Genomic DNA, 26,963 nt, shown 5'->3' on the forward strand with positions numbered 1-26,963 from the left:
ATTAAGACAGCCCTGTGTAACAAACTACTGTCTTCAGAAAGACTACTGGGATGTTAATTCAAAAGCTTGCTAAACCACGTTTAACTTTGAAAACTGAAAGCTAGCAGCCCTTTCTGTATAAGCTGAGAAGATAATGAGATATTTAAAGTAAGGAGAACATTGAAACTCTAACAATCAGATACAAAATAAATAAATAAATTTAGATTTCTAATTAAAGAAAACTGCTAAATACCAGAAGACTAACCTTTGACAAGTACCTTCTAGCTGTATACTAGGGCAAAATCTTGTTGATTAGTTTATGAAAACAGTACTATGTAAGATCTCAGCTCTGTACTCCTGACACCAAATAACAGAGAATCCCTCACAGCTTAAATGGATGCACGTGAGACCTCCAAAGCAATGAATATCAACTACTATCCCACACCATCTGACTCAAGACTTTCATGCTGAATGCTTCTTTATTTGTTGCCTGAAGATGTAAAAGTTAATTAACATTTCCATTAGGCTTCTCACTGAAGTAGTGGAAGTAATACCTTTGGAGTACCAACAAAGCATTGCTAAATGTCCAGGTGACTCCCAAGATCACCTATTCATAGTGACAACTGTGTATTTTCTTTAAATAAAAATAAAGGCGTTTTCTTAACACTTAGAAATGAAGGATTGTACAGAAATGTGAAAGGAGTATACATTTTCCACTTATTTGGGCTACTAATATCCATCTTCTCCATAGTTTATGAACTGTGATAGCTGAAGAAGGTAACTAAGCTAATTGTTCAAGGCTCTTGTCAAATTGTATAATGTATCATTGCAGTACAATCATGCTTTTTCAACAGGAAAGCAAACAGCTGATGTTTGAGAGAAGAAATGATGTAGAAACCAATGTTTATTTGTGCTCAGGAAGTTTCTTTACTAGTTATGGGATCACATCTATTTCATGTGAAGATTTTTTAAATAATCCAATTTCAGCCACATTTCTATAGGGTTAAATTATCAAAGCTGAGAGGTATAGTAGAAAAATAGAAAAAAATGAACTCAAAACTAGAACGCATTTATTCTACTACATGAATATGCTTCTGATATTTCAAGATCACTGAAGGAATGTACTGATGTATTTCTGAATCTTCTTCCTAGCCTTGGTAGTGTTAGGTGATTTGTTGGGTTTGACAATCTTAAAGGTCTTTTCCAACCAAAACGATTCTATGAATCCTTAGGGGATGCCTAGTGAATGACACTCAATACAAGGATGGCATAAGCATTTTTAGAAACTGACACACAGAGGACAACCTTGCAAAGTACAAGCTGCCCATTGGCACCACCTTGTTAATGTACTAAAAATATCTTTACATATTTACACTTGAAATGAACACAGCCTACAGTCACCAGCATGATGCACATCCAGCAAACATTTCACAATGGGAAGGAAAAAGCCCAGAAAAGTTCACCAAAACAGAGCTACTGGAAACTGTCTCCATAAGTAACTGAAAATGCTTATTTATTTAAACTGAAGGAACTACATGGAAAATAAATATAAAATGCTATCATACAAAAAGTCCAGTCATGCAATGTTAATCGAGATGCACCTTGTTTATTGTCTGAGTGAAAGCAGCATTGGGGCGTGAGAGGTGGGGGCAGTCCTACATTGCTCCCACTGCATCCACATTCGCAATCGATTCAGTGTAGGTGAATTAGTAGTTCAATTAGAAGTAGTTCAATTACTGCAAGTTCTTCCCACTCCTCCTTTTCTCACAATATTACAATATTCTTGCACTACAGCAATTGGAGAGCATTTTGAGATGGGCTGCAGACACTTTCAAGATGATCATTATTCTTCTGATCATGAACTCTCATCCTCAGGGTAACCATTTCTTTTCCCATAGGTAAAGCCATTCTGTCAAGTCACAATGCCTTCAGTAATAAAACTGCTATTGCAAGGTACATCCAGTAGCTGAAGGCAAAAGCCTGTAATCCACAATTTGGAAATAAAACGCCACAGCAGAAATCATAATATTAAATAATCAAAATTGAGGAGGGACAGTGAAGCACAGAAAATCTGGTATTACAAAGCCAAATCAATTTATTCAAACTCATGCTCAGATATCCTTTAAATTGTACTTTTCACACTCATGGTAGAAGCCCACTATTTTGACTAGAAGCAAGTCCAAGTGGCAGATACGTCTTTAATAAAATTCAAATAGCATCTGTGTGAGTGCATTGTAGAGGAAATGAAAAAGACATTTTATAGCTCCATATCCCACGTATAAAAATATAAACCCTATGCTTAGTCAGACCTCTAGTCAATACAGACATCTTGAAATTGCGTTTGTTCAATTTCCTATTTGTCCTTTTGCTTTATTTTAAATATGCTGATTTATTATTTTAAGGCGATTTTATCAGCTTTGAATAAAAAAGCATTTAACTTTATAAGAGGGTCAGTCCCTTGTAATTTTTGTGATGTAGGGCACATGAAGCAGTAATATGCTAGAATTAAGATTAACATCACTTCAAAGTTTTGCTCCATTAAACTCTACTACTTAAAAGGTTAGCTTATCCCCTATCAGGGATATCAACAGCCCAGTTGATGTTGCTGAAATTGATCTGGGTTCCTGGATGTTACGATAATCAGCAGTGTGGCCATTGCAAATTCTTGAGGGAGTGGAAAACAACTATCTTTACCTTTGTATAATTACATGACTGGTATAATAGGTTTCCCAGCTGGTAAGGCTAATTGCTGTAGGTATAACTATTCAGCTATAAAGCTAATAGGTACCTAAATTCATACCTACTTTCTCACACTATGTCTATGTGACTTGCATCAAGTACTGCAAACACCTGCCATCACTGCAGTTAATGAGAGAACACTTGACAAGAGCTTTCAAGATACCAATTACAAATGTTAGCTCTCTCAAATTTACAGCTTTCAAATACCTAAGATGTCAGCATCTGTTTGGGATGACTTTTGGATGACAGATTCACTTGCAAGTCCTCTTTCTAGGTGACGTGCCTGCTGCAAGAATCACAGTGTAATTGATAGGGTCACTGAGCTGCCTCGTTACTAACAGCTCATTAATCCTTCCCAGGTTAAGAGGCAAGAACTGGGTTGATCTAACATGCAGCACTGCCTCTTGTTCTCAGCAATCTCCCTTCTGTCCATGATGTACCACAGGGACAGACACTTCAAGAAGACAAGATGATAAACACAGAGTGCTCTTATGTGGCAAGATGCGTCTGAACACTTCACCCTTCACAGAAGGCTGGTTTTACATCGCAGGCACAGATTCTGCAAGTTGCTTCCAGGTTCCCCAGCATCCAGCCACTTTAAAGATATCAGGATCTGGCCCAGCAGTTTCAGCTGATTGGAAACTAACTTGAGTGAACCCCTCCCTCTTGATGCAGCAAAGCTTTCACCCAGAACAATCTGGAAGATTAGTGGGGTGGTGGTAGCGTGTGTAATCTGTTTCAAAAGCTTACTTGCTTTTCTCATTACAGTTCCACATAAGTACACACAACCATCTTTTTTTCCTGAGGAGTGAACTATTTCAAGTACTTCAGTTACATCAAGTACCAAGCCTTATCAGCATTTATTTTCCTATTGCTTGATTTATTTATTAACATTAAGCGGTTTGCTTGAGGAAAACTTCTAACAGTGTACTTGGATGTTGATGTTGGTATAGGAATAACATTGTCTCTCTCTCAATGTTGTTGCAAACAAGACAAACATACCAAAGAAACTCCTCATCTGTTTTAGTACAGTAAATGCACTTCAAATTCAATGTTCACTGCTTAGTTCTATTTTCTTTCTCAGCTGTTCAAAAATGAAGCAAATCTCTCCAGTCTGTACAAAGTGACTAGTGTTCTCCAGAGGACTGTTATATATAATTGAAGTCAGCTTGACTTAAGTGCACTGTTTGTAAATATTGATGTACACATACTACAGCACTAATTGTTTTCATCTGTAATCCTAAAACAGAATTAGCCTTAGTTGTTCAGCTGAGTTATTTGTTTAGTATTCAGTTAGTCAAGGTGACAACACCACTTGTTACAATCCTACTGTACAGCAGATGATTTCTGAAGTTTCTTTCCTATCATATAGCTTCCAACCATGGGACAGGCAGCAGAACCTGCAGTGCAAAACCTCGTGCATTAGAGAAACATAATATTATTCTGAAATTATTGCAAGTGTTCTTCATGCTTCCCACACCGCTTAAAGCAGTTCCAACAGGAATGAGACTTACACAGAAGTTTTAAGCTGAGCTATTTCATTTTCTAGGACAACAAAATCCAGCATACCTCTTTATACCTCTCCAAGCATCAAGGCACATCCACAGGTACAGGATCAACAGTTTGCAAGAAAATATCTGCCTTACAACACCTTCTTCTACTTGAGAATTTAAAGTTCACTATACTTAAAATTGAGTCATAATACTGATATCAAGCTAGACAAAGTCAGAACAATCACTGAGCAACTATATACCATTTTGAAAAACAGGTTCTTGAACTTAAGGAAAGGAACAGACAAAAGTATTTTGCTTTGCAGAGGTTGACTTGTTTTTTAATATCATATATTTATACATGAATTTAAGTTTTTGGAGTAGCAAGCTTTCACCATATCAGAGAATCCTAGGAAACCTCTGCTGAAACAGTCATTCAACGACACAGCCCTCTTTTTCATTTGATCAGAAAAGTTATATCTGCCCACGATCCAAAACTGAGCATTGATAAATTGGAATCACAAGTGACATGTAACATAAACTAGCTGTCTGCAAGTAAAATACAGAGAATTTAATTTTCATGCAACAAATCACACTTGCCACTCAAGAAATACATGCTATCTGATATTCAGAGCTCCTCTGCTTTCAGTACAACATATGATAACGCTACAGTTTACTACAGTACAGTTACAACAATGACCAATGTCCATAAGGCCAGAAAAGCTTTGGCAGGCTATTAGAGTCATTGGGTAATTAGAGTAGAGCAGATCTTTCTCCTTGTTCACACAAAACAAACAGCATCCCCAGCATTGAAGTTCACTGACTGATCGAATCAAACCCTAATCAATCAATAGCAGGTTGGTTTTGCAGACTGACCTGCACATTATTAATCTGAGCTGTTCACAGAACAGAGAACTGGCAGAAAGCATATGCTATGTGGTATGGGACATTATGGGAGTCTGAGTGTGAAATGAGAAATGATGTACAACATAGGGTTAAGCAAGGAGGACAGAGAGAAGAACACAGCAGGTGACAAAATGAGAAAGGACCAGCTCATTAACATGAACAAAAATTTTCCAGTGTCATTTTCCACCAAAACATCAGTTTGGTGCCAGTGACAGAAATTAGTTCTTTCCTCGAAGCTGCTGCTGACCACTGAGTTTTAAATTATTCTTAGGAAAATCTGATGATTTTTTTTAACCAATTAAAAAAACTGTTTGATAATTGTTACTGCTAATAAATTTATTGTTGGCTGTGGCACCGTTTATGTTTTCTTAGAAGAAATAGATTCTATACCAGTTAGAGATCTAGGGGGTAAAGTAAAAACAAAAAGAAGTAAAAAATGCTCGCTAAGTCAGTTTCACATGCTTGGCCACAAGCTGTGTTATTAACAGTTCACAAGGCTGACTATGCTAATAAAGCCATTAAAAGACAAAAGGAATAAAAGCAGATGTGCAAAGCTATCAGCAAAGGTGTTGGCAACCTACCTGACTGTTGAACTCCTTAACAAAACAAATCTACTTTGCCCTAAAGTTTTGAAACATATTAAGAGTTTGTAGCATTCTTTTGCAAATACATGTTGGTCTATAACAGAACCAAAGACAACTAGCTTACTTCCGAATTTTGCCCTTTGCTCCAAAGCTCTTCCCACCTTCTGCTTCTTGCCATCTTTCCAGATATCTATCTACCAACAGACAGCAACTTCAGAGCAATCTGCCCCCCCTCCCCCACCAAAACCCACTACACAAACCTGCACACCAATCACCCTCCTCTCCCAAAGCCCACCTCGTTTACAGATACACAAAAAAGCCCAGAAAAAGAATCCTTTCTACACAGCAAGCTGCAAACACCTCACACAGTACACTCCAACACTGAGGTGTTCAACTTCTGTGTCAGGCAACACGTTAACAACTGATAGGCCTTTAATTTACATGCAGTTTGGATACATGTTTTGCTTGCACGTATTAGGTATTAGAATAATTTGCAACCCCAAATCAGCCAGAAATATTCTGCATACTTTACAGTGCAAAAATACATTGTTAGTACCGCAATATTATTACTAATAATGCAATATTGACCCTCTGTGGAAAAGCTATCGTACTTGAGCCTACATCTGAGGTATAATAATTCAGTGGAAGTCTCTAATGAAGAGCAGACTGCCAAGTCAGCTGGACAGGGTAAACACAAACATTCTTAGGTGTCAACCAGAAAACTGTTCCCTTAACAAGAGATTTCTAAGGCAGACTAACTGGAAGGTAATAAGTTCTGTAACAGTGAAGTAACAGACAATGTATTTCTTAGACACGTGGAAGAGCTTCTGTAAACTATAAATCTAGCTTCTTTTAGTCTTGCCAGTACCCCATCATTTACACACATTTACAACATAAATCAAAAATCAACACACAAAAACCCCACTTGTGTTGAAACAGAGTTGGAAGTAATTCCACCACTAATTCTATCAAGTTTTTCCCCTCACATTATTTTAGTACTTAAGTATATAAACTCCAAAACTTATATAAAGATATTTTGCAACTTTGGGTACCTATATTTAAATCTACATTTCCTTCTGCTACAGATATTCATATAGGGTTTTTTATATTGAGTTTTTTTTCGTGACTATGTATGGTACTTCCAAGTTTCATAACATTTGCTTACCTCCCCATTCTTAATATCACGTCTCTAGTCTGCATTATATTGATATTTAAAAAGGTGCAGCTGTCCTTTCACTTTTATAATATCTAAATGTCATAATCTATGGTGAATATTATGAATGAACTACCTAGAGTTTTTCATTTTGATCACAAAAGACAAAGAAATGAATACGAATAAAGTGAAGGCACACAAGTAATTTTGCAACAAACCAACAAGCTGGTGGGTACCTGGCTATGCACTAAAACATCATCATCTGTTATCAAAAGCTCTATGTGCATTTCCATATTTATATTTGCATTGGTTATGAAAACAAAAAAGCACAATGTTTTATCCCTCTTTTACAGCCCTTTCAAGTTCCTACTTTTTCTCATCAACTCTAGTTCTAACAAGGACTGTCTCTTGGTAACAACTTCTTGGAGTTTTGTAAGACAGAAAAGTTTGGTTAGTACAACACACTAGAAAAAGACACCAGCCATTTAATTACTACCTTTAAAATAACTGTAGTGCTGAAATACTCCAGTCTCACTTTCAACTATCAACAAATAGGGTCCTAGTAGTGAACTCTTTTATAATCTTTCAACTGTGGAACATGTATAGCATACACAGTGTCACTTAAATGGTTTTAACTGATTTCACAAGAGTGAGAAATAGCCTTTTGTCAGCTGACATACGAAGCCTCATGAAATTACAAAAGCATATAGTGGTTTAATTAGTTTCAACACTGCAATAAACTTTGCTTATTATGTTTCTACCAGTTTTGAAAACAATTTAACTCACATTTCATTTTTGACCTGATCTGTCTTCAGTGCCTTTCACACTGCTTCACTGCTCTTGTCAGTCCCTGAAAAAACAAGTGAAGGACTAATAACACTATTATTAGTGTTACATACACTCCTGGGGTGGGGCTGTATTGGAGAATGGGATGTTTCAATAGCTGTTATTTTAATAGTAGTGATTAAATGGCTAGTGTTTCTTTCTACTTCGACTAACTAAACTTTTCCCTTTTACAAAAATCTAAGACATTGTTACCAAGAGACAATCCTTGTTAGAACTAGAGTAGCTGAGAATAAGTAGAAACTTGAAAGGGGTGTTAGAGGCATTTATTCAAACACTTTTAAAAAAGATTGTTATGAACTAGGAAGGGATTATTGAGGAGGTGTAGACAGACTTTCTTCCAACATTAAATAACCTATCTATACTACATGTAGCCTGTGCCTTCAAAAGACAAAAAAGGCACAAGAAAACAATATAGCAAAACAGTTTAGGGTATCACAAATACAAGAAAAAACCTCACTTCAGATATGCAGAAATGATTTAACTGACTTGAAGTTCAACGTTATTGATTTCAGAAAAGAGAGATGCTAACACATTTGTCACATGTTAAAAAGCTATTCCCAAATCACAAATATGCTACCAAATATGCTCAAATTCAAAACTGACAACTATTCAAAAACAAATTTCTAATCTTTGTTTTTAATAACAAAAAAAGAAATCAGTAAACCTCCATCATTATACATCAGTTCTTGGCCCAGCTCCATTCAAGTCTTCTTAAGTTTCTTTAAGACTTTCAAACCAGACACTATTATGCATTTCCATAGTATATAAATCACTTCTTCCAGATGAAAACTGCTCCACTGAGAAGTTAGATAGATTTATATAACTCAAAATGAGGAAGACATAGGAGATTTCTGTAATTTTATAGAAATTAATATTACAGATATTTACTCCAAAATACCTGCAACATAATACCTAAAATATCTGCAAGCAGCAGAACGTAAGCTGGGGCATTTCCAGAAAGAGGAATAAAAATGACAATATTCTCTGTTAAACGGCATTAGTCCCTTTTCTTATAACTGGGAAGTACATAAGCTTTCTAAAACATTATCACATTTAAAAGTATATAGTCAATATGGTCTTTGATTAAAAAAAAAACACTACAGCATCACCAGATTGAGCATACACTAAATAGCTGGTCTCTCAGTATAAGAAGCTTTTTTAGTAGTCAGAGGCTTCATAAAAACAACTTACTTCCTGGTAAGTTGTTTTACTACTAGGAAATTGTTAGCCTGCAGAAAAATTGTCATCTTACTTTACACTTGTTTTTGGAAACTTTCATCATCTATTGTCTAGTTTCTATACCCATGGAAAAGACAGAACTCTACTTGCTTTATGATTTCTCTAAAATTACATTACAGATAGAGAGGCAGTTCATCAAAGGACATATTGCAACTAAAGCAGCAGAGACAAAAGGGTAAGAGATGTGTGCACCATTAATCTTTCTCACCCCTGAAACATCAAATTAAAATTTTACAGAAATCTTACACTGCAAGAATGCTCTACTAATACCCCTCTTGTTCACCTAGGGTCTTCTCACCATAACAGGTCAGAAACCTTTTGCTATAAGCTCCTAGCTGAGACAAAGGTATTACCTAAATGTCAGCAATGAGCATTATTCTTTTGTTTTCTATCAATCTGCTCAAAACAATACTCACATATGTATTAGTAAGTGATATTTCAACAATCAATAACATTGTTATTTCAACAGAAACCAACCTTCAAACAAAACCCAAACCAACCGAAATACACAATCAAATCTTTTCACATTTAAATTCCTAAAAGAAGTGCATAAAATTGAAAGCAATAAACTACATCTACGTTCCATATAATTGTTATGAATTAATTTTACCTAAAAAATTTAAATTTCATCCAAAGACCTTGAGAGTATTCCACTGTTGTGTTGCATTCAAGAAGTATGGATGGCAAAGTTCATTAAATTGTCATTTACCTTAATTTTATTATACAGAGATGTCATGAACTTTAACTATTCTAGAGCAAAATTTTTAATTAGTTTTAATTATTTTTTTTTTTTTAACATTCCCTTCAAAACAGTCTCATTTTTCTATATGATAAATTTATACCAGAGCAAGAAGCTGCCTAATTCAATACATTTTCAGGATTAAAGACAAATGACTTGCATCCATCCAAAATGGTGAAAGTTAAAAATTCAGAGTAAAAATGAAGCCTAAAAGAAAGGATGGTGATGAGAAAGGGAGTTAGGAGAATCTTATCAAGTAGAGATAGAGCGCTGACTGCATTAAACTAAGATGCTACTTAGTGTCTTTGCTAACTATGGTGCATTGTGCAAATTAACTACAGCAAGAAGCCTTGGGCCCCTTACCAAGGTCAGTCTCCTAACAAGAGTGTGACCCTTTCTTAAGAAACTGATAGAAACTGGTCCTGCGGATGGACAAGAGCCAAGGAGCAACTGAGTCTGCGCAAACACAAGAGGTCAACAAGTGGTGACAAGGAAGAGTCATCAACCTTCATCCCCACGACCCCCGACGACGACCACCAGAATACACTGTGCAAGCACAGATGGGAGGAGTTTATGGAAATGACTCCTTGGAACTAATTTTAATACAAAGCAGGGACAGGTTACAAATACGTTAGGCGTATTGTGAAACTTCATGCATATGTAACTCTTTACTGCATGTAACCAAGGCAAGTTGCCACGTCAGGTGCACACGACTTTGGCGGGACTACCCCCCGTGCTGCCCAGCACTGAATAAACATACCTACTTTACAATCTTACTGATTGTGGAGTCCGTTTTCTGCAAGTCAATGAAGCATTAACAATTTGCAGTATTTCAGAAAGAACGTATTCAAATACTGTGCTAATAAAGACCAATAAACAATTCATAATCTCTTGCCTTTTCAGTACTCATGCAAAATAAAACAAAAGCACATTTAGCAAGAAAAAAAGTTTCTTTTTCCCCTAGCTAACAATCAAATAGTACTTCAAGGAAAGCAGTTCAGCAGCTATTTTTTCTTCAATTTTTGTTACTCTAGTTTCTATAGAGACCAGAGTACAATACAAATTTCAAATTAAAACAAAACCAACTGGGCCTTACCTCTGTCACTGAAGTCATCCACAAGAATGATTTCTGCTATCAGGCTGTCTGGAGTGCGGTTGATAATACTGTGTATTGTTCGCAAGAGTGAAGTCCATCCTTCATTATGAAATGGGATAATTATGCTAGTATTTGGTAGCTTTTCCAAGTACACCTTGTGCTTACAGCTGAAAAGAAAAGAGTTGTGTAAGCATATAGCAAAGTCTGCCTTGGCATATACACTACCTGCTTAGGCCAGTAAACCATCACTGTTTCTGGAATAAAATCCAACTGTATAATTAAACAGTACTTTCACGTGACGATAACTAGTTCATTTAAAAAATTATATTGCAAGCAACATACAATAACTCTGAACAAAACAGAAAAGGAACTGAAGTTCACTGGCTGGAATTAGATTTCTTTTTCTTCACTAGAATCTTTTTCCTGCAATATTATACTCAGAACATATATTCCACAACATTTTTAGAACTCAAATCGTCTTATTAGAAAGATTCCTGATATTTATCATGAAGGAAAATAAAACCTGAAACGATCCTTCTTTGTCCATGGCAAAGACAACTTATAAAAGCACTTTGCTCTACCCAGAGACAAATGCTAGAAACATTTCAGTGTTATTTTCCTGGCTGACACATTGAAAATATGCAACAACATCCACAAGTACAACTCCAACTGTACATCTAGATGTCCAAAATAATTTCTGCTACTGTATGTATAGATAGTACAACATATAGTTCTGAAAATAGAAGAAAATGTAAAACTGCCTTTTGTTTAGTAAATGAGAGCACTGTACCTTCAGCATCTTAATTGAATAGCAGCTAACAACAGTGCTTAAACTTAAACATATTTAATATTGAAGTGTTTACACATTTGACCAAAATCCATATTCTTTAAAAATAATGGTCTTACAATTCATTAGCTTCTAAAATCAGATAACATAAGTAATATTTAGGTTACTGAAACTGATAGGCTATCATTCCCCCCCGCCCCCCCCAAATGCAGTAAATGGGGTACATTCCTCTACTAGCAACACGACATCGCATTTTCAGCCACGTCCACTGGGGACAAAGACATTGAATTATTACTGCTTCCACGAGAGAAAGTCATGCTCTGATCAAGGTACCCGTACAAATATAAATTAACTGCTTCATGATAAATCAACACAAAGAGACAGATAAACCTTTTGACTTCTAACTTCTAGGTCCAAAAATGTACAGATATCTTTGCTGCTATTCAGAAAGAATTGCAATGCATGTCAAACACTGCTGTAGGTTTTAATGCTGTTTTACACATATATTTGCAGCTTATTTTGCTTTCTACTTTTCAAACGCCATTTAGAAATCAGTATTTGCTGTATTTGAAAGTTTTCCTAAAAATTAAGATTTATATTTGTCAGCCATTTCTTCCAAAAACATAGCAGCAATGAATTTATTGACAAGCCATTTCCATAAATAACATTTTTAAAACCTTTTATTAAGTAATTTACTGGTAGAATGCATATGCACACTGAAAAAAGGACAGCTACTCTGCACAAATATGACAAAGTAAGAATTCTTCTACTTATCTGTAGGAATGAGTACAACAAAGGAAGCTCATTACTCATACATAGCTGTTTCAGGTGGCAAATTAAGAAAGCCACCTATCAAAACTACCACCTACTGTTGTCAATTGTTTGCTGACGGTGATGCTTGGAGTAGAACAAATGCATGTTATTTTTATGCTTTTCCTGAAAGCAAGATTTTTCCTTTAGCATTTTTAACTCCCACTAAGTAGGTTTTTAAAACTAAGTTTTTCATTTTTTTTTTTTTTGGAGGAGAAAAACAAAAAACACCGCACAAAAGAAATACACACCCAATGTCAGAATGCTGTTTCTTTTTAAAAAGTGATGTCCTTCCACAGGGGAACTCAATTACCTTCCTGAATAACAGTATGCCTTTTTAGCTTGGTTGTAGTGAGGTTTGTGTGTTTTCACAGTTGAATATCATAAACTGAAGTCTACACAGATGGGAAGGTCACTGGATGTGGATATTCTCATCTGTGTTTTCAGTGTAATTGCATATTACAATTGATAAAAAGGAGAAAGAACATTGATGGACCTAGTTTAAAACTATTTTCATTCTTCCTATAGAATGAATTGCTTTACTATGACTAAAAGAGAGCCATGCTTAGAATATAAAAGCAAAAGACACCTTAAACTTTAACATGTCTCCATCTTTCCGCTACCTTTGACCATTCTTCTTCATTTATATTTACTTTTCCTTTGACAAGTTTTCCAAAGGTACCTGGCTATATGTGAACTGATTTCTGATACAAGCCACAAACCACTGAAATGCACTTTTCCTACTTTTCCCCCCTCAACAAGCTGGTCAAATTGTCAAATTCATAGAGGTGACACCTTAAATTCCATCTTTTTCTATTGTTAAGACAGCCTGTTAGATTTCATAGTGGTGGCCTACTTGCCTTTTTCAGCAAGTTAAATTCTGTTCATTTTTAGCCTCTTGCTCTCCAACATTAAACTAACTGTAACAGAAGAACTCAACTCTTCCATGTTTTACCGATAAGAATGATGTTTAAAACCAAGAAGCATTAGCAAAATTAACAGATAAGGTACTACAAAAACACATTCATCTTTAACTGTATCACTTTTGCATCAATAAAGATTTTTAGAGGCATTCTTTCAACACAAATTCATTATCAAAAATTCAGCAGAGTCCATTTAGAGAGGTCCTGACACAAAGTCTGATTGTAACTTCAAACTCCCCTTGCTTTATTATTTACTGTTCCAAAGTTCTAAGATACCTCAATAACTAACTTATTTTCTGCCAACATCAAATCATATTTTCAGTACATGCTTTTTGCTCTCACCAAAATAATGCCATCATAAATGTTTTGAGCATTCACCAAGTAACAGACCACAATTTCAACATGTTTACTTTCTAAAATTAATTTATTTAATTGCTTACATACCCTGTAGAATGAATGTTTCAAAAGGGAGATTTTGATTCTCCACAGAAATGAGAAAATGTAATTCAAGAGCCCTTTATATTCCCTTAAGATTTCAACCTTAGCAAAACTTATAAAAAAGTAACAAAATCAAGTTTTATTGCAGAAAGGAAAAAAACACGTGTCAAAGATTACCATTAACATCCTATTTTAAAAATGTTTAAATGAGCATTAATTCATTCTTAAAAGTTGTCAAATTATGGTACATGTGTTAAATGAAAGTGAATTGTACTGAAATTGCATTGCAAAATTTAAGTACAAAGTTTTGTCAAATTCTTATCCACCTTGAAAAAAATCTTAGTACTTGCATACATATGCTATGATCACCAGCCTCAGCCTGAACATATCAACTTATTTGCGTATTTTCAATGAGTGTAAGCTCTATGTAGACTGTAAGTGTAATTCAGAACGAATGACTGAACAGCATTTCCAAACACATTGACTTTAAGGCTTGGGGTACTGGGAAAACCACAAAAGCCTGGAAATAAATCATAAGATTAATATTCAAAAAAGGATAGTAGATTTAAGCCAAATATGCAGTTCGGACAGAGTGTTGAAGGTTTACTCCAAGACCTACTTAAATACAAAAAAGAATGTAGAAAGGAAAGAGTACAGAGTTGATGTCAATAAACATTACTTTACGCTCTCTCTTTCATGATCAAATCACGATGCAACAGATAAATGCAAACATACCGCTGTAGGCCTTATTATCACATGATGTTCTGCTTAATGAATTAAGAACAGAGAAAAACAAATGGGGATCTGAAAAAGAGGAAACAACTGCTATGTCTTCCTTTTTTTTTTTTTTTTTTAAAAAAACAGGAAGGTATTATTTTCTATTTTTAAGCTCATTTCCATCAAAAGCAGTTTTTGTCCTGGTAGTATTTTCTTCTAGAGTAACATTTAAAATAACTTATGAGAAGTTTATAGTAACAAAATTGATTTGCATGGTGAATGAAGATGAAGACAGGTCATTTTACTTCTATACCTCAGTTCTAGATATGTTGTAAACCAACTAATTTGAATGAAATGTATGTTAGTATAAACATATACAGTCTCAGAAGAAAACCCACCCATGAAATTAAATAATTTTGCCTATGGGACTGAGGGCAGAAAACTACCTGAAATCACTGCATTAAACTGATTTTTCGCTTCAGCTTTGATTGTAAAAAAAATTATGAAAGTGTTCTCATTAATCAGTCTTGGCTAAGGATGTTTACTCAACATCACTGCCCATACTGATAAGAGCATAAATATTCAAGGATGGTAAGAGCACATTATTCAACTATTTTTCCACCATTTTCATTATGTTTTTCCTCACTTTCATCCTTACCTCCACACTTTTGTTTACCTAGATAAAGTTCAAACTGCTCAGTAGAATTTTTATTGTTTAACATTCGCGTAGCATCTATTCACTTTGCTCAGAAACACATTAAGATGTATTTAAGTTATAGCTACCTGTAAGTTAAATTGCTTACACAACTAATGCAGCCTACTCAATGGTTTATAAGAGACTACTTACAGAACTAGAGGCTTTGTTTTTCAGTGTTCGATTCTGTCTTCCCTAAAGTAATCCAAAAGATCCCGATCAGTCTTAACTCATATACATGCTCGTATCTATAGGTATATGCCATGCCATATTGCCAGCACAGTGGAACAGTAGGCACCTGCACATCCTATGGAACCATCTCAACTAAACAGACCCAGATATCTAGTTCTCTCCAGAGGACAGGTGCAGGATTATTCCTGGTTTTACAGACTGCAAGATTAGAGTGGTCAGAAAAATTCACACTGAATAAAGGAAAACTATTAATTTGGTAAACTAGAAATTAGCCCAAAGTCATTTGCTTGCGGTACAATACTACTTCATTCTGGTACCACTATAAAGGCAAACTGAGAAACAAAAGTCTGTGTTCTTTATGTTCTTTGTGTGTTTTTATTATTTAAAATTCAAGTTTTTCTACTTTAAAATCACACGCCTACCCTAGACATTTAGAATTGCAGAACTTTTCGGATGGAGTTCAGTCAAAAAATAACTAATGTTTTGGCTGTACTCTTCAAAAAATGAAGAGGTAGTTGCCACCAAAAGAAACTGCTGGAAAACTAGGCCTTTTATTTCACAAGCATAGAATTTGAATACCTGAAAAAAGAAGCTGGGGAATATGGGGGTGGAGAAACAACTGCATGCATCTACCACTCTTAGCAGAAATACAATTTGAGGGTGAGAAGAACCAGCTGTTTTGAGCCTAGAAAAGTGTTCCTAACACAGCACGTGCATCTTCTGCTCAATCTTAATAGAATGCTACAGATTAACCTTAATAAAATGCTCCAGATGCTTTTTCTTGTGGTTAAAAATTGCATAGAAGTGCAGCACATCATCACTTATTCGTGGAACAACATTAAATCTTAGCTACTGAACCTATTACTACAAGAATGACAATTTCTTAGAATAAACAATAGATTTCTGCAAATTTAATGAAATCTTAAATCTCAGAGTAATTTCTATGTTAAGTCTGAAAGTGATTTATAAAGGTCTTGCTAGAAATACATAGAAAGAAAATAACCAGGAAGAGCAACCGGTATCTTGCTAGTTAAGTAGTTCACACCTGTATTTTCTTACTGAAGTTATTACATTAATGTTCAGAATAAACAGAGCTTGGTAGAGGCCTGTGCTAGTGGCATTATGTATTTTCCTCACTGAAATTCTCAGAATTAACAATTTGGGCTTTCCCCAAAAATAACATACACAAACGTGTGTGCATGCACATAAGAAAATATTGCATAAAACTCCATTTGCACCAAATGATGAATTTGTGGACAAACTGGATGCAATGACATTTTTGAGATTACCAACATGAATCAAAAGTTATGAACCATGAATTACATTTTCAAATATTGCTGTTCTTGATTAATCCTGTCTTTTCATAAGCTTTCCTTGCATGGTATTTGAGAATCTGAAATCTGTTATTTCTTAGCAAACTGAATGATATGGTACTATATTCTTTATGCCCTAGGAACTTTCAGGGGGGATTTTACTGGAAAGAACTGAGGTTTTCTACCTGGGCGTGAGTTGTTTCCAAATTAATTTTCAAAGCCTCATTCCTCTCTCTAGCCACAGTATCTTCTTCCTCTCTTTTTTCCTTATTAGACACATCACTGTGCACTAATCATATGTCATTTCAAGTACGGCTGCATTTCAGTAACCCCAGAAGTCCTGTAGTTTATCACTGTTGTGAGAAACTGAATTTTGAGAGCTGTACAATATTGTTTATTATATACACATACCACAGAAGTCACGGTAACTATGAAATCAAAATTCTTTACAAAAGGTTAAGGTAGAATTTATTTGTAAATAACTCGTATATTGCAAATTTAGGCATGCAGAACTGACAAAGTGGAACCCTCTAGCAGCTATTTACCTTGAACGTTGTTCCTGTATTTTGTTATCGTAGGTGGGTATTTGGATCCAGTAGTTTAAGGCTTATTCAAAAACAGGATACACCGTCACACATGAACTCACTCTAAACACACTTAACTCTAATTTTAATTATTGCTTTGAGATATAGAATTCTGCTAGGCTGAAACAATAATCAAAACTGAGCTCCTGAATGAATCACTATTAGAAGTAAGTTTTGAAGTTGCAGGGAGACTTCTTCTAGAAGATTAAAAGAATAGTAGAGGTTGCTCTATTCCTGGAACACTAACCTGCCTGAGGAAGAAAAAGAAATCGCCACAAACATCTGGAATCTATTTACAACTGACACTAAAAATACAACATGAAAGAGGACCGCTCTATAAAAAGAAAAGCTGTGAAAAAAAAAATAAAATTGCCTCTTACAGACTACTGAAAGTCTTAAGAATATTAAGAACTTTTTTTTTTGCTCAAAAGAAGGGTTAGCATACTCTGCTGTGCAGAAATAAATAGCATCCTTTTAGTTCAAGATACAGTGATAGTTCTGTTTAAATCCCTGATAAGTTTAAGGAGAAAAAAAGTAATATAATATGAAATAGCTTAAGAAAACACGCAGAACTGAAAGTTTCTGCGTCTTTACAGGTTTTCTAACAGAAACAGATCTACCAGCTCTGTAGGACAGCAAATGAAAAAAATAGACATCTAAAGTGATGACAAAGTAGAGTGCTGGCACCATTTCACAGCAAAAGCCGATTCATAAAAGCAGCAATTTGTTTGACCCTGTGGATATAACAACAACAACATTTTATGCACATTAAGGGACGCCAATAGCAATGCCTTGGCCAGTTACTAGGTTCTGTGCTTTCTAGACACATCAACAACCTTGTAAACTGCCCTTTCTGATAGATAATAGCGTAGAACTTAAACATCTTGCAGACATCCCATTGCTGCATTTCAGAAGCAAGGTAGCAGCCTTCTACAGCAGTTACTGGATCATAAAATAGACCACCTCCAATTTTCTCCTTTTATATGAAACACCAGAGTAAGTTAGAGCAAAACAGAATCAGGTCTGAAAGCTTCCTTCCACTGGCTTTGTCAGCACACACACTTAGCAGATCTGACCTTTTCTTTCCCCTTTATTAAAGGAACTACAGCACCCAGTGGGTACCCAACTGCTGACAAACCCACGACAAAGCTACCAGGACAAAACATTTTTCCAGTGAAGATTTACATAGTAATTGTCTTAGCACATCAAAGAATTCAATTTACAGCAACAAGCTTCAGTCACACAGTGTTTCTGCTGCAATCTAGCCTTGTCAACTGAGCCTGATAAAGTAGTGATAACTAGTAATTTCTACTGCTTTTTGACAAGGCTGTAAAATTAACTTGGGTGTGAGCTGATGGAGGGGAAAGTAATCTTTATTTCCACTGTGGCTTACAGCTAGGAAGTAAGCATACATTACTGGGTATGGACCTCAATAAATGTCACAACACTTCCTCCTCCCTACTGCAGCAAATAAACCTCTAAAAATTTATTACTATTTTCAGATAGATGAAATTGTATGGTAGAAAGTAGTTTGCATTATTGCTATTAAATGCACTACAAAAATTAACATGTCTTGGAAACTAAATAGGAAAAGCCTACTGTGTTAAGTAGGTTCTCTCTCAGCAGTGACTTCCCCAGATCTCACAAAGTTGAGCGAGATGCTTGTTACTTCACATCAAGCTACATCACTTTGGACTGTCACGGACAATCACTCCAGAAACTCTGTATGTCTTCAAAGAAATCAGACAGTAAGTTTGCCTCACTTCGTAATTCAAACAGTAAGGTTTCTTTAACCAAAGGAAGAGCGTAATAGGCAGATGAGCCATACAACTCAAAGCAAACCTATGCTTGCAAAGCTTTGTTTTATAAGAAAGCAAGGTATAAAACCTCCATCACTCATGGCTAGATCTTAAACTATTTATTATATATATAACTTTAAGAAACTTACATATTTATCCATATATATTAAGTCTAGGTTTTGAGAAGTGAACACATACAGTAATTTTATATCATCTCAAAATCCCTCACTTAAAAGGAAAGTTACATTGAGAGGCATCTTAGTACTACAATTATAATTCAGCTTAAACCATGCTCTTCATTACCTATGAATTCCCAAATTCTAGCAAGCAACCCAGTTTATATAATATGTATGCACACATGTACACAGATCTACACTTTTTTGGAGTGAAAACTACTGAAATATCAATGTACTCAAAATTCATTCAAACTTATGTGATTGTCTCTCAAAAGTCAGGCAGAGCTTAAAATGATCAACACAAAGCCTCTAATTCAAGTCTGTTTGATTTCCTGACTGAAAGAGAATGAAAAGGATCAGAATGTTTTTGTTGTTTAAAAGTGAATTCTAATCATGCTACTTAGGAACAAACCAACCCATGACATTCAGCTACCACTGAATTTGTTTTAGAAATCCTAATTATTCCTTTACCACTTGCCCTTGTGCTCCAGAGCTATCCTTCAGGCTTCCACAAACACCTTCCCTGCTAAAGGTCAGCCACATCTCTTTTTCCATACCAAGCATTCTGCAGCTAAAAATTGATTAAAACCAAGCTCAACTTGACTGCGAATACAATAAGATACTGAAAATCATCTAAAAATAACCTTAAAACAAAGTGACGGGATAGAATCAAACTTATTTAGTGCATATAGAACTCGGAATACAAAATAAAGGCTGGAATCCCTTTTATCCAAAACTCCCTCTTTACCCCTTTTATCCAAAACTCCCTCTTTACCTGCAGTGACATTAGAGCAGAGAAATACAGGAACAGTATCTGATTAGCCAGAAAGCACAGAACTGTGCGTTATACTGTGAGATGCTGAGCATTAGTGCAAGGTATTCTAGAACATCGAGGGAAATGCAACAACAGTACAGTGAGGTCTTCACTCTCTGGAAGCAAGAAGTTCAGGACTCAGCACTTTCAGGTCAGTTTTCTCACACCACTGAATTAAGGTACTCTGACACAATATTAATTAAAAGTTCTTTGTCCCTAACTAAAGAAAGAATATAGTGGTTGCTCCATTACCCACATTTAAATTAATGCAAACCTTCCTAGTTTCAAAAGGCTTCAATAATACAAGGGATACATGAATGAGGTTTACAAAAAAAGCTTCCAAAATTTGGTGGATAGGCCAAATGAGAAAGCATTGTTCACCAAACTCATTAATTTGGGGGTATTTGATGCAATTAACATCAGATTGATCTAAACCATGTTATAAAATGTTCCTGCATCACGCAACGGTCAGTTATCTTTCTGTGCAGAGGGTTGCAAGGACCAACAGTATTAGGAAGTTCAGTAATAAACTAAACAAGAACATGCATGGCATACCTGTACAAAACCACTAAGCAGCCTTATGTATCACCCAAAAATCCAGTTACTGAAGATGCTGAAAGAATCTAAGGGAAATAAACCGGAGGAAGAAGCCAGACTCACACATCCCTTTCAGTATCATCTCCCATATACAATACACAAGATAAAACAGGGGGCAAGATATTATTAGGTCTGACTCATGTCACAGCATCGGTGTCACAGCTAGCAGGCATGGGAACAAACGCTGTGAAAATGTCGCTGTCAGGCGTCACAGACCACAAGTGCCAACATGATCAGTAAGTTCACATGCCCGTTACCACATCTTGTGGCCAGTGCAGCCTTTGGAAAATTACAGCTCTATAAGGTTGTCCATAATCCAGCCAGGCAAAACAAAAGCTGCTTTTTCACTCTAGCTTTGCTGCGTATTTGTTGTCCTTATTGCATGACACAGAGCAGCTAATTCTGTTGCCTGTAAGAACATACTGGCACTTGCTGTGTTTTGTTAGTATTAGAGCTGAAATTTCACTTGCTTAGAACTATGTAATCCTATGCTGGTTCACATTACACAAATGCCTAATTGTACAAAAAAATGTTCAGAAAGGAAGCAAGAATTAATATGTAATAACAAGTAAGGTATACAGAAGGTTTTCCTGAAACTATTAAATTGGCAGCATACATCATCATCACAGTCATCTGTGAACTGCAAAGGTCTGGATCCCCGGAACATTCAATATTTGTCATTGATCTTAAGGAAGTTGCATGTGCTTTCCGATTGCTGTATTGTATTTGAGACCTAAAAGTTCTTGTTTTAACCACTGCCACATACCAATAGACTTGGCTATCCCAGATGCCCAGAAGTGGCTGAAGGGTGAATACTGCAGGGTATTTCTTTCCCTATTGTATTTAGATTTCACAGTTATGTTTATTGCAGCTTGCTATTTTCTCAGCAGCGTAGGAGGCTTCACTGCAATGTAGGCGATATGCAAGGCATTCAAACCCACAAGAACTACTTTCCTCTGCTTGTATAAACAGCTTACTTCTTTCATCAAATTCTTTTCAGTAAACAGAAACAGAGCCATCAGTCTCAGACTCTCCTCATTGACCTACTAAACACTGCAGCCTGCTCCTCACCAAAGGGGTGGAGGGGGAATCATCAATCTTCAGCCCCATTTTAGCTGTTGCCGCCATAAAAAAGCACACAAAGCACCCAGAAAGAGCCTAGGAATTATTCCATGTAATTTGTTACTATCGATACATATATTGCAGAGGAACTGACAGCAGACATGACAGAGACAGAAGGCCACAAGTTTTCTCCAGCATAAAACATTTCTGACCCTGTTCTCAAGGAGCTGCACTTTGAATGAGATGCCCTGAAGCAACTGCAAGGCACAATCTGGTGAGGCTTGGAAATGGGGACATTGCCCATCGTGTTTTGGCATGCATGACTTTCCACCTTCACCACATTACGCAGTAACTGCGCAGAACACCTGAAAAAGCAGCTCAAGTAATAGTGTACAGCTTTCTCATCACCCCACTAAAAGCAGCGTGTGCTTAACCAGTTGGTCTGTGGCCAGGTAAGGTTAAACAGTGCTAGCAAACATCCATACAAAGTAATGCAGCCCTTTGTAGGGAAACCTGAACCAACACTTTCTTGAAGCACTGGGAAAGGACTAGCTTGTTTTGTGGTTTGTGGATTCCAGTCAAATTAAGCATAAGAGCAAGCAAGTTAGATGGAAGTTGAATCAGCTAGCTAGTAGCCGTGCCAAGTTTAGCACACGCAGAGTGCCTCTTCAGCATCCCTCGGTACCAGTGACATCTGCCCTCTGAACAATTAGATTGTACCCAAATTATTTCCCTACTGAGCAGACAGAGATGATTCAGATGCCTCTGAGCTAACTTTCACAGCTTCTCCAGGAGCTTTTCATCATTAGGCAGAGAGGGAAAAAGCAGAGGAGCCATCTCCTCTTCTGGAGGGAAGGAAGCTGCAGGAGGGTACCTGAGGCTGGGGCACAGCAGCCAGCCAACGGCCTGGCCGCGCCAACCAGTCTCACTCATGCAAGCACCACCAAAAGCTGACCCTGTTTGCCAGAGATGAGACTCAGATGACTTTTAGTCATCAGATCATTATGGCAGGCACTGAGATTAAACTTGTGCCACAGCTTTAATTGCACGTACCGCAGGTGAATACACAGCCAAGTTGTTTACTAATATTTTCGCAATAAAAGTGACTCCATTTTTATTTTGCAACCACTGAAACTGCTATAGGATATTTATTGCCTTTTAAAAAAACACACAAATACAAAAGTAAGGGAAAACAGAGAAAGCAATGCTTCAAATGCCAGTAGAGCTAAATACTTACCTAGATTTGCTGGGTGACCATTTTTTGAACATTTTTTTTTAAAATTAATTGATAGTTCTGAGCGATTAGCATTTCACTAATGTAGTAAACTAGTACTCTGATTGAATGCTATACACTTCAATGACTTTCCTATGCACAGCATACATAAACTAAAGGAATCAGGAACAACAAATATTTAACAGCAAAATCAGCTACTGAGTATTCAGATTGTTTTGTCTGGAGGAAATGCACAGCATACTTGCAGTTAAATACTTAAGGAAAAAGCTGAAGTCACTCAGCCAGCTCTAATTTGTCTAACAAATACCCATGAAAAATACCTAAAATGTATTATTTCCCTTTTTATCCTGTCAGACTATTCTATTTGAGGAGACGAAATAAAAATCATCCTTTTGGTTAATAAGAAGTTAACCATTAAAGCTTACTTCATGAACCACAATCCCACACTTCCTACTATGTGCTTCAAAAGACATCTGAGAACGTAAGCTTTGGGGCAGCAACTCCCAGACTTAACTGCCTTATTTTTGCAATTTAATCAGTTTCTTACTTACATCTTTCTAGCTTTTTTAGCCACATTACTCTTCTGTTCACCAAATAATGATCAAGTGACTACAGCATTCACTTGAGCAAATTTGTGCTTCTGCCATGCAACACACAGGCAGGTGATATTGTTCTCTAGCATCCCACACCACATAATGCTTCAGCTCTCCCATAAATCCCCTTCTGCAGCATGAAGCACACTGCAAGATGTCAGAACTAAAAGATCTGTCCTCCTTCACTCTCAGCAACTCAGCTGTTTTGAAAATCATGCTGGAAATCTGACTGCTGGGAGAACAGTTACAGAGAAAACCACAAGGAGCCAGCATCCTTCCCTGGTGGTAGCTAGAAAGAATTCCACAGAAGCGAAACCAAAGAAACTATTTTCTAAGTTTAGGGACATCTAACCACATCTCGAGATGCCATTACCTTTATATTCTGGGCCGATGACGAAGCTTTTAATCATTTTTTCTTTTTTCCGATTTTGATTAGATTTTGACTTAGGGTTCTCAACAGATAACAACACTGAACCATTAATATATGCACAGGTCTGTGTCAATAGCCTATCCGCCCCCCCCACCCCTTTCTTCTGGGGGAGGAAGAACAGGGAGACAATATTCTTACCCACTGATAAATCTGAACATTATATACTTAAATATTATATATAAAGAACACATAAAACATTATATATTAAAATATTATATATATATATAAATCTGAACATATATATGTCTATATATACACACACAGTGTATAAAGACTTGTCTGATTCACAAGAGTGAAACAACTAGAAGAACCTTGTACTTTCTTAGTTTCATTTAGTACCTAATCAAAAGTCAATAGAAGATCAATCCTAATAACTAATTACTTCCATAGGCCATATTAAATATTGCGAAGTTCAGCATACTTAATTTCAATTAATTCATTTTTTTTTTTTTAGTGTCTTGAGCTAGGATAACCTAGGACAGCCATTAAGATAACAGAATGCTGAGGGAATTCATTGGAAATGATCTTGGAGAGCTGGATTAAAGCTTTTCTTTTTTTTAATTTCAATTTCAGGTAAAATATATATAACTTAAACATGTATGCTAAAAGCATTCAGACGAGCACTGTATTTATGGAAAGTAACTCAATATATTCAATACAATAACTGAAAATTTTAGAGGATCCAGATATGAACTACTGCATGATTGTATGACTGCAACATTTATCTTGGATTTTTAAAATACATCCCTCTCCCATACAACTCTAGTAACTCTAGTTTTCTGCAAAATTTACTAAAACACCATTAGGGATAACATTAACTCTGCAACTATTCCAAAGACACACACACACACACACCCCCCCCCACAGCACTTTCATTTTAGTCTCCTTTAAAGGAAAATACAAGGGGCAGCAACCTCACTGCATTCAAATATTTTGAAAGTGAACCATTCAGGCATTCTGTCAGCTTCTACTGCTGATACGGAGGGAGAGTTGGTTATGCAGGTACAGTGAAATGTGGGGGTTTTATTATTAAAAAAGAAAAACCTCATTAGTTATTGTTTAGGACACAGAACAATTTGCAGCCTTAACAAACCTTTATTTATTTGAATATGAAAATGCATTTCTTCAGAGGTCTGTGAGAAATGTAACGTCTAAGATCAACAAGCATAGCTCAGACTTCTGAAAAGAGCACTGCTGGGAATTGCAGTGAAGTCCGACCACTTCATCCAGCAATAGTCAGCCAATACTTGGAAACAGCAACTCCACACCATACACACTAAAAACAGATGTCACAGAAATCAAGTTGGACATCCTTAACGTACAATATGAACATCAAATTCATTTTGTACTGAAGTTTTTATCTATACCTACTGAAACCTAAAAACGATGGGATTTCTGGTAATAGATTGTTCCGGTAAGCCAAAAAGCATAGGCACAGATGCACAAATCCAAATTATAAACAAACATTCTACAAACAACAGAGATGAGTAGCCCTGTTGAAATCAACCTATATAAACACACAAACCATTAAATATTTCAAGTGATAATGCTTGCATTGCACTCTATTAGTAACTGGAATTAACTTGAATTCCTTTGATTCAAGAACGAATATGTAAACAAGAGTATCCAATTTTTTATGAGGACTTAGGGTTTTGAAACAAGATACACCACAAAACTTATGCTCTCTGTTCAGTCTAGATGATTGCAATCATTCCCTGCAGCCTCATCAGAATTGCATTTTGAAAGCTATTCGAAACGTGAATCAGATTCAATTTCATTTGTTTGAACAAAACTGATAAACACAGAATATTTAAGAATATTAAGAAGATAAGAATTAACTGTTACAGTAAACACTTGAGTAGCATTTTCCCCCCCCCCCCTTTCTAACAGAACAGGATACCACTGCTTTTTCTCCTAGCTTTAGGAAGTTTGTTGTTCTCCAAACTAGAGAAAGTGGCATGAGCCAGAAAAAAAAAAGCTAAAACTATTCTGTGGTATTTTGAAATAATTTGTCTATTAGTAAAGAACTTCAAATAGTAATTCCATTGCCAGCACTAAGTATTACCCAAAACTCTAATGTTGCCTTCAAATTTAGGTCACCAGAGTCTTACTTTGATTAAATCAGTCCTGAAATCAAAATGAACTGAGGTGGTATTTCTGTTTCAGATTTTTATTTGGGACGAATAAAAAAAATAAACAAATCCCATCTTCCTACAAACTGAACAACAGCCTTAAAGCTATATTTTTTTTTTCCAGATTCTGTGGCAGGATGACCAACCTGTACTATCCATTTACCATCTGCAACAACTCAGGCATTCCAAGGCAAAAGGAGTATTTCTTACCAGAGATGCCTTTGCCAACTTGTTTCTTCAATATAAATTTCTATAATTTCCCTAATTACTGCTGTAAACTAGGGAACATAATTGGCCCACGTTACCACACTTCCTGTGCAAAAGTTATAATACAAAACCAAACACCATATATGAGCAGCAAATTAAATGGGTCCTTACCCAGATACACTTTGCACTGACCTGTCTTGCAAGCCCTGTTTCTACAGATAAACAAAAACAGTTCAGCAAGTGTATTTTCGTTTGCTTTTACTTAAGGCCAGAGGTGATGGCGAGCAATGAACAGAGAATTAGCTAATGTAACACTGTGAGCATCCACTGTTAGAAGACTTCCCCATGAGAGTGGTACAGATACAAGATACCAAATTGCCCATAGAAACAGAACAAAATATCATACGAGTGCAACTATGAGAGAAAAAAAATAATATATGGGAGATACTAGGAGCTTGCAACAGAAAAATATAAAGGAAACAGGAAAGCTGTTAAGGTAGCCTTAAAATGAAAGTTAACTGTTTCATTCCTCCAGGGATTTTTACAGCACACACATTTTAGCATCTTAAAAAGGAAAGAAGCAATCTGAATACATCATTCTGAAATGCTTTAAATATGTCACACTTGAAGGAAGAAAGGCAAGAATACTATAAAAACCTGAGAACTTGAGTTTCTCAGAGCTTAGACATC

General features: G+C 36.1%; 1 protein-coding gene across 1 annotated transcript in view; it reads right to left on the reverse strand.

Annotated features, from left to right (window-relative positions):
- Positions 1-26,963, reverse strand: part of GALNTL6 (polypeptide N-acetylgalactosaminyltransferase like 6) — a 457,489-nt gene that overhangs the window by 236,718 nt on the left and 193,808 nt on the right. The window contains 1 exon segment of the mRNA XM_040555653.1: positions 10,772-10,938. Coding sequence (XP_040411587.1) covers positions 10,772-10,938 — 167 coding nt within the window.

The sequence above is a fragment of the Cygnus olor genome, chromosome 4, assembly GCF_009769625.2.
Source record: "Cygnus olor isolate bCygOlo1 chromosome 4, bCygOlo1.pri.v2, whole genome shotgun sequence".
NCBI classification, from domain to species: Eukaryota; Metazoa; Chordata; class Aves; order Anseriformes; family Anatidae; genus Cygnus; species Cygnus olor.